Consider the following 9,050-nt stretch of genomic DNA (forward strand, 5'->3'; position numbering starts at 1 on the left):
CCACTATGTGAAGGAGCCAAACACATGCCTTCTCCTCTCGTTAGCTGAGATAAACTGCTGGCCAAGGGCGTAGATTTGGCATGGACGGAAGGCACATGTCCCCACCAATAATTTGATCTCTTCGAGTAAAGAAAAACAAAACCGATAGAAAGAAAAAAATCTGTCAACGTCTCATTCGCCCAGCGGTGCAGAAAGAGTTAAATTACGTTCTCTACTGAAGTCCTACGTCATGTGACAAATATGGCCAATGTGATTGGCTGTGCCTATCAGGGAGCTCTGTTTAGTTGTAGCAGCGGCAAGCCTGCGCTGTGAGGAGGAGAGGAGGATGGCAGCACAAAGGAAGAACCTGGATATAACAAAGTATTTTTCAAAGAAACCTGTAACTCACTTAAAGCCAAGTTCACTCATAAAATGTGTCCGTCATAATAACGTTACAGGCTATGCTAGGCCGTACATGCCAACCCTCCCGATTTTTCCAGGAGAATCCCGAATTTCAGTGCCGCTCCCGAAAATCTCCCGGAGCCACCATTCTCCCCAATTTCCCCCGTTTTTCCACCCGGACAACAAAATTGAAAACCCATATCTCAGATTGGCGCAGCCAATTCCAGTTTCCAACAATAGCTGCTACTACTGCAGCTACTTAGTTTTAATATTACTCTCATTACTGTTTCTGGGTCGCAAAATAGACGTTTAACATATTTTCAGGCGAGAATGTAGCTGTGTAAACTTCAAATATCTGAGCCGGTGTTCCAGATCTACTGGCGTTTAGATCAACTGGCGTTGGTCGAACAGATGTGTGGCAGACTTGCGTTTCAGGAGCTGCTACCGACAAACCAGCAAAAAAACGCCAAATGTGTCACCTGTGACACTTGTGAGGTTATCTCAAACACACTCAGTCAGTCTTGATGCTGTTGAACAACAAAATGTTTACAAATGTGGCGAGTTCACCTGGTGATATCCTCATGCGCGACGCGATCGCGAAAACAGCAAACAAGTAACACCACGCCGATGTTGTTCACAGGACAGCAAGAGTAAACGATCGGGAGACTCTTGTCGTCGTCATCGTTCCCCTCGCACGGTTTATTTCTCCGAATTCAGCGTTTTTGCTTCACAACTACAGCGTGCTGTTTACTTTGTGCACTAACATGGACTCGAGTCAACCAGCGCCACCTCTGGCCAAGTGCCACAGCCTACAGCCAGATCAACCTGTGACACACATCTGCACCACGTTTGAATTCGTGTCATGCACATTTGTACCTTTCAATTGTGTCTGTTTGTGCGTCATGCAAATAAACCTTTGAAATGAATGAAATGATATCATGTATTTATTATCAGCCTACATTTGTACAAAATGCCAAATGACATTTACCGTTGAAAAAATAAAAGAAATAAAACCCCATCGGCCCATAAAAACGAAAAATCACGAGCGGCCCATCGGGCCGGTATCGGGCATACCGGGAAAAAGCCCAGTATGCCAGTCCAGCTATGTAAGCAAGTATATTTCTCCCCCCCCCTTTTTTTTTTTTATCAAGAAGCAAAGACAAAAAGGGAAAAAAAAAGAAACAGGGCAGGGTTCAGTGGTTGAATCATCCGTCCCCACCAATGCCAAAACCAAATCTACGCCCTTGCATCGGTGCAAATTATAAGTCCGTATCATAATGTCTGTTGTTTTCGTGTTTGTTGGTTTGTTTTAAGTTTTTTAATTTAGCGAGTTGGTTATTAGATGCCGCTTCAGCCAGCCAGTGAATCCTCCGCCGCCCAGCCCTTGCGCACCTCGCAAACGGAGGGCGCCCTTACTCCCAGCAATTGGGCGATAGAAAACCGATCGGCGCCTGTGCCATTCCCAATATGCGCTGGCTTGACGTCGGGGCAGCATGAGTACCAGTAAAAAAAAAAAAAAAATCTTTTGCTGATGCCCGTGATGCCGCCCCCGTCCGCGTCGTCCGTATCAAAAACCGCTACTTCACTCACAACAGGATAACTTTAAATTAATGTTAACAATGTCATTACCATTACACTGTCAGCTTTAATAAGTATTTTAACAATGAATCAACATTTATTTGAAGACTGAGATTTAAATCTTGACCATAATGATAATCCTGTTAAAGAATCAACATTAATTTAATGTGATTTTGCGATCTGGGTTAGGATGTTTCAACACTTCTAAAGTGCAGTGATTTTGAAACACTGCTCAAAGTGTAGTTGAGACCGCCTTTATGACGGTTCTCAGATCAGTATCATTTTTCACTGAATTTTTTTATGAGCACGTTTATACAGTGAAAATTCCAGAAGACTCAGACATCTAGAAAAAACAGAGTCAGATCAGCAGAACTCGAGAACACAGACATGTCTCCTGTAACTGCGACACTCTGCGGGACTCTGCTGTGTTTCAGCGTCTTTGTGTTTGTATCTGCAGGTGAGGTTTTATAATTTAAATTGTTATAAAATTAAACGATATTTTCCTGTGAGATAAACAGTGTTCAGTAGAGTTATTTTCATACTGGTTCAGTTTGTCCGTGTGTGCAGAGACTGGGTGGAGTCATTAAGAGTCTAATGAGACTTTCTCTTGTATTTTCTGAATATTACATTCAGTTGTCAGAACGTGATTTTATTCTGTGCAGCTGGTTAAAGAACAGCAGCGTGTAGAAACACTTTTAATCGTCTCTTTATGGTGCTGCGCCCTTTTTTTTAATCAGCCTGCTGTCCCTTAGGACAAAGTCGGGGGATCAGAGCCAGTTGATATATCTGTTACCGTAATCTGTGATTTTCACCTTTATTTAAACCTCAAGTTAAACCATGAATTGAGTCGAGTTTAAATGGAAAAAAAAGAGGTTTCTATAGCTTAAGAGTCAGATCAGCAGCATCTCTGCTAACTGCGTCACTCTGCTCCACTTTGATGTTTGTCAGCATCTTCGTGTTTGCTGTAAGCTTTAATTGTAAGGCACAAATCTGTCTGTCTCTGAGATAAAGACGAATAAACAAAAGGTGGTTTACATGTTACTAACCAAAATATTATTATTAATATTATTATTAATTTCTTGTACATTGTTTCAGTGTGTGTAAACATGACGTGAGGCTTCTTTCTCTCACACATTATGTTCACTTATTATCAGCACATGTTTTTGTTGTGTGGAAGCTAACATCTTGTAGTTTCTGACACTTTGCATGTTTATCATGAGGCTAAAATTCCCCCTCAGTCGGTCACAGGTAACTTGGTGGATGTTCAGAGGTTCATTAAATCCAACATGACTAAAAACTCAAATGTTAAAGGAAATAAACAAAATATTTAAACTAAATCATTCTGATCATAATTGTACTTTGTGTCACGGTACTGGGTCGTGCGACCCAGTGTTTGAGTTTTTATGTATCTTTTGTATTCATTTGTGTTCTAGTTTAGCTCATCTAGTTAATTTCTAGGTTGCAGTTTAGTCCTTTTTTTCTTAGTTGTTTCTGTCATCTCCCCCTGTACTGTCTCCCTGGTCCATGCGTCTATGTCTGTGTGGTCCTTATTGTCAAGTTTGTGTCATGTCTATGTCTCCATGTTTCCTGTTTTATTTCGAAAGAGTCTGGTGTTCTTTGTTCATTGTATTTAGTTTCACTGCCCCTGTCCTGTCATTAGGTTCATGTGTGTCAGCTGTTCTTGCTCATGTGTTTCCACTTCCCCTGCTCATCCCTGTGGGTATTTAGTCTCTGTGTTTCATTCAGTCTGTGTTGCATCATCTGTTACCATTCCTGTCACTCTAGCTACACGTCATGATTTCAGATTCTTTTACTGGTCATGTTCATAATAATCAGATCCTTTCATGTTTTCATAGCTTTTTCATGTCATGTTCATAGCTCATAGTTACAGTTATAGTCCGAGTCTTAGTTTGTCTTAGTCTTTAGTTGTTTCCCAGTTTAGGCTCTTTGTTTAGGTCATTGCCTTAGTTTATGTTTGGCTCACTTTGAGTTTAGTTAAAGTTTTGCCTCCTTCGTCTGTGTCCGCACCTGGGTACTTCAAACACCCTCCACACAGTCTGCCCCCACTGACCGCGACACTTTGACCTTTAACCTTTAACCTCTCTGCTCTGTGTTGTTTCCTCTTTCAGACCTGAAATTGATCACAGCTGAATCTGGACAGGACGTCACTCTGACATGTCGAGCTCCAAACAACAACATCAATACTTTAGAATGGAGCAAACCTGACCTGGGAGATAAGAATGTCTATTTGTACCAGAATGGCCAATTCAAACCAGATCACCAGCATCCATCTGTTAGGAACCGGGCGGATCTGCAGAACAGACAGATGATGGATGGAGACGCGTCTTTGATTCTGAAGGATGTGACAATTGGTGACACTGGAACATACGAGTGTCGTGTCAACATGGAAGGAAAAAACCGCAAGGACGCTAAACCCGTCAGTGTCTTCTACCTCCATGTTGATCCTCCAGGTGAGTGAGTAGAGTTGAGTGTGTGTGTGATCAGAGGTGAAGCTGCTTCCTGGTTGTTGATGTTTGTTTCTAAAGATGTTGTTGATGAGACTTTGTAGAAAGCAGCTGGTCTGAGTGATGTGATCAGAGTGCAGTAGATAATGTCTGACAGCAGTTTGAAGAGGAAATGGATTCTGTTCTGTTCTTCACTCATCACCTACCTGACAGCTGACACCTCACACCTGTTGTTGTTGTTGGATTTTTGGGGTTTTTTTTTTTTTGCTTGTCCCGTTTGGATCTATAGTCATCAGAATTGTTGTCTGAAGGCCAAGAAAGATGCCAAGCGGATTTACTTTGCCAAGTGGATCATCATGGCCTTGCCATATTGGTCCATTTGATTGACCTTTATTATAATTATGTATTTATTTTATTTTATTTTCGGTTGTTACAGACGGGACAGACATGACTGGGGGATAGAACAGGGAGAAAGAATGAAAGAAAGAGAGGGAGAGAAAGAAAAAGAAAACCCCCAAAACACTTAGATCACCTGTATGGGGATAAGAAAAAAAAGAAGAGAAAAGAGCAAGATAATAAATACAACACCATCACAATATACTACCTAACAGTAGATAACAGTAGATACTAAATATTACATGTTATTATGCAGTACACAATAGACAGAGGTCGACAGCGCACAATGTGCTTTGAGGTAGCAGCCAAAAACGGTGTAGCTTGTGTCTGTGAACACCCGTGTGCACACCTGTGTGGATCAGCACGCTTGTATTCAAAAGGTTTCTCCATGTCCATGACTGGCTCTTATATAGTGCTTTTCTACTCTGTCTGAGCACTCAAAGCACTTTATACATCTAATTCATTCACCCAATCACACAAGCACTTTTTTCTGAGTTTTTAAGTGCTAAGTAGTCTACCATCCATACACATTCACACTCCAATGGATGCATCGGAGAGCAACATGGGGTTAGTATCTTGGCATGCAGACTAGAGCAGCCTGGGATTGAACCACTGACCCTATGGTTAGTGGCTCTGCCACCTGAGCTACAGCCACCCCGATCTGCTAGGGAGTGTGGGGAGCCATAGCCCCGTCCCCTGAGGGCATGAAGCACTTATGGAGGAGATCCAGGCCATGGACATCCAGAGACCCCAGAATACGAGGACCCAAGGAGGACCACCAGGGTGGCAACCATGCCACCCTCCTGGGAAGAGCTGCGGAGAGCCCCAAACGAGACGTCACCCAGCATGCAAAGGAGAGGAGGCGAGAGGGGGTTGCAGTGACGTGTCCGCGGGCTCTGCCAGCAGCCAGCTCTACCAGAGGACCGGGCCTCAGGCCCAGAGGCCTGAGGGCACCCCACCCCCCTGAAGGGGCTCAGACGGGCCACAGGCGCCAGGGACAGCCAATCGGTCACCTGGAGTGAGTCGGTACATACATGAGTGCCCAGCCCCAGACACCAAGAACCACCAACACACCAACGTCTGAGGGCATCAGCCACTGGCAGGGAGTGTGGTGAGGGAAGATAGGCCTCCATACCTCGGAGAGCCTGAGATGTTCCCAGTGAAGTCTAAGACCCAAGCTGACATAGACGAACAGGTGCACGGAGACACAAACATGCATTCCCACCCGAATATACAAAACCAAATACTCGGCACTCACCCAATGGAGACAGACACAAATAGACACTTTACACACATTCACACTCCGCAAACATACCCTATATCCCAGGTCCGGGTACAGTTTGCCCCCCTGGGGCAAACTGTACCCGGACCCAGGAGATGTAACCCTTCTGTCTGGGGTGGAGGAAAGCAGACCGCCTCCTTATCGGCAGTAGCAGGGAGGCCCCGCATCCCAGACCCCAATCTGACGGCCAGCACCTCCTCCCAGCCCCAACGGTGAACAAAACGGGGGTGAGTGAAGACCCCAAACCTTCCTCCGCCCGTTCATATGTAGTGTTGCTGCGTGCTGTTCTAAAGTGCATTTAAAACACAGGAGGGCATGGTGCTTCTTGCCAGAGAGCAGCACGGCTCCTCCATCAGTGTCTATATGCATTTAAAATTGAGGGTAGGGCACCAGCACCAGAGGTGGGTTTGAATACACAGACCATCCTCTGGACACTGTGTAACGTACCCATGCCCCAAGGCCCTATTTGTATGTGTTATGAGAGTATGAGTAATGTGGATGTCTAGGTTACGGAATAAAATTGAGGCACAGGCAGCCAGAAGGGGACAGAGGGGGAGTGCCTCCCCTGCACCCTGGTGACACACCTGCACCCCAAGCCCTGCGTATGTGTGGGTGTGGTGGAGCAGGAAGAGGGACTCAGCTGACCCCAGTAGGCATCCCCACACTCTGGAACCCACCAGGGCAAGGGCCAAGACTGTTATTTTTAAAAACTCCCACCATGCTGTTAGAGAAGAGCTGATGTTGATGCTTTTAAAGCATTCATGTCGTTTGATGTTTGAGCTGATAAATGTTAGGTCTGAAATTTCTAGATTATTACATAGTGCCTGTTCTACAGGCTGGGCTATTTATATGGAAACACCGTAATGGCTACCATGGTCACCACCCATCTTGAGGAGTTTGCCCCCTTACATATACTAATGTGCCACAAACAGGACTTTAATATCACCAACCATTCCCATGTTATTACGGTGTATCCATATAAATGGCCCACCGTGTACATCTATCCGGGGTTCATCTAAGTAGGTGTGTTTTAACCATCTAGAGATGAACTGAAGCCTGTTGGCTAAAAAGTAGTGATTAAAGTTAGTCCGATCTAGTCCTCCTTTATCCTTGGTCCTTTTGGTTTTTAAGCTGATATGCGGGGGTTTATCTTTCCAAAGGAATTTAGAAATATACGAGTCTAGAGATCTGAACCAATCTTGTGATGGCTTACTTGGGATCATTGAAAATAAATTTTTTTCATGCCTTTTTCTCATCAGGAGCACACAAAGACAATAAACCTGTTAAAATTGACCCTCCACGTGTTGTTCCTCCAGGTGAGTGAGTAGAGTTGAGTGTGTGATCAGAGGTGAAGCTGCTTCCTGGTTGTTGATGTTTGTTTCTAAAGATGTTGTTGATGAGACTTTGTAGAAAGCAGCTGGTCTGAGTGATGTGATCAGAGTGCAGTAGATAATGTCTGACAGCAGTTTGAAGAGGAAATGGATTCTGTTCTGTTCTTCACTCATCACCTACCTGACACCTCACACCTGTTTCTCACCTGCAGCTCAGAAAGGAGGATCTGGTGGACTGAAAGCTGGTCTGGTAGTTCCTGCTGTGCTTCTTGTTGCTGCTACTGTTGTTGGTTTTTGAAAAGAAACACCAACAACAGCAGCAACAAGAAGAAAACAGTCTCAAGGTTCAAATGAGCGTTCTGCTGAACAACAGAGCGGACAACCTCTTCAGACTTAAGATCATCAACCAATAAACATCATAGACGTCAAACACTCAGAGTTTGGATTTCTTTCTCATTTCTCTGATGATCATCATGTTCAGACTCAGACCAACAGTGTGTGTCTATGCTGTCTGTCAGTGAACCTGAACTACAGTTTATTCATCTTCATGTTGTTCATGAGATTTACTGACACAAAGTCAAACTGTGTTACAAACATAAATGAATTTATATGATATTATCTCAGAATATATGCACGTTTTGTTTTTTAGCTTCATGTTCAGCGGCTGGTTGTAAGAAAAACTAAAGATCAGCTGTTACAGTATAATTGTTGTTCTGTGAATTATAGACTATTAATAATCTGGCTCATTGTTCAGCTACAACCACTTTGGTTGACATTACTTATTATTCTCTTTTTGTATAAAATGTTGAATTTTACAGCTTACGGAGCAAAATTGTGTAAAAGTAAAAATTTGTGTAGTTACAGACTCATATTTCTTCTCTGATCCTGAACCTTTCTAACCCCTTTCATTTAACATTTCCTCCAGTGAATCTTTGTAAATCCAAATTTCTTCATCTATGTTAATAAAGATTTACATTTATACCTGCTCAAGGTTTTCCAGTGTTTCTGTCATTTGAAGGTTTTGATTTAATTTCTGTTTATTATTTTGTTACAAACTTATCATCAATTAGAAACTTCTAAATATGTAATCAGTTTAAACCTCTTTTTATATTTTCAGTTTGTTTCTCTCATCAGTGTCATGTGGAAAACTAAACTATTTCTAGGTCATCGTATTCGTCTATGTGTTTATACAGCTCTCTGCATTTAAAATCATTAGCTATTGTTAATCTCTGGCTTTCTTCAACAGCATGTCTTTTGTTCTTTTTGTTTTTCCTTCTTTGGCCAGTTGGGATGAGAGAAGGCCCTCCCTCACCCTACATACATACATACATACATACATACATACATACATACGTGTGTGTGTATGTATGTATATGTATATATTAGGGGTGCAACAATATTCGTATCGATATTGAACCGTTCGATACAGTGCTTTCGGTTCGGTACGCATATGTATCGAACATTACAAAATTTTTAATTGATTTTATCAACTTTTCTTCTGACGATGCTATCTCTTGTGTGTGTGTGTGTGTGGGGGGGGGGCTAGCGAGACAGAAGCTAAGCTCGTTGCAACATGGCAACTGCCTCAACGTGACACAAAATTTAACCTCCCCCACC

The 9,050-nt window shown here is 43.0% G+C and overlaps 1 protein-coding gene across 1 annotated transcript; it reads left to right on the forward strand.

The window, feature by feature from the left end:
- Positions 1-2,274: 2,274 nt before the first annotated feature.
- Positions 2,275-8,419, forward strand: LOC146712358 (programmed cell death 1 ligand 1-like). The gene is made up of 4 exons (XM_085442135.1): positions 2,275-2,416; positions 4,089-4,430; positions 7,362-7,418; positions 7,646-8,419. Exons 1-4 carry the CDS (start codon positions 2,347-2,349, stop codon positions 7,729-7,731), a joined length of 555 nt encoding a protein of 184 aa, XP_085298261.1. The 5' UTR covers positions 2,275-2,346; the 3' UTR covers positions 7,732-8,419.
- Positions 8,420-9,050: the final 631 nt, after the last annotated feature.

The sequence above is a fragment of the Copadichromis virginalis genome, linkage group LG3 (genome assembly GCF_057382275.1).
Source record: "Copadichromis virginalis isolate Kocher_CV1m ecotype Utaka linkage group LG3, C_Virginalis_male_GT1.1, whole genome shotgun sequence".
Taxonomy (NCBI): Eukaryota; Metazoa; Chordata; class Actinopteri; order Cichliformes; family Cichlidae; genus Copadichromis; species Copadichromis virginalis.

Bases quoted from the DNA above. Each gene is read 5' to 3' on its own strand.
- LOC146712358 (XM_085442135.1), top strand. From the start codon at position 2,347: ATGTCTCCTGTAACTGCGACACTCTGCGGGACTCTGCTGTGTTTCAGC. The intron at 2,417-4,088 runs GTGAGGTTTTAT...TTCCTCTTTCAG, and splicing joins CTTTGTGTTTGTATCTGCAG to ACCTGAAATTGATCACAGCT. The intron at 7,419-7,645 runs GTGAGTGAGTAG...TCTCACCTGCAG, and splicing joins TCCACGTGTTGTTCCTCCAG to CTCAGAAAGGAGGATCTGGT.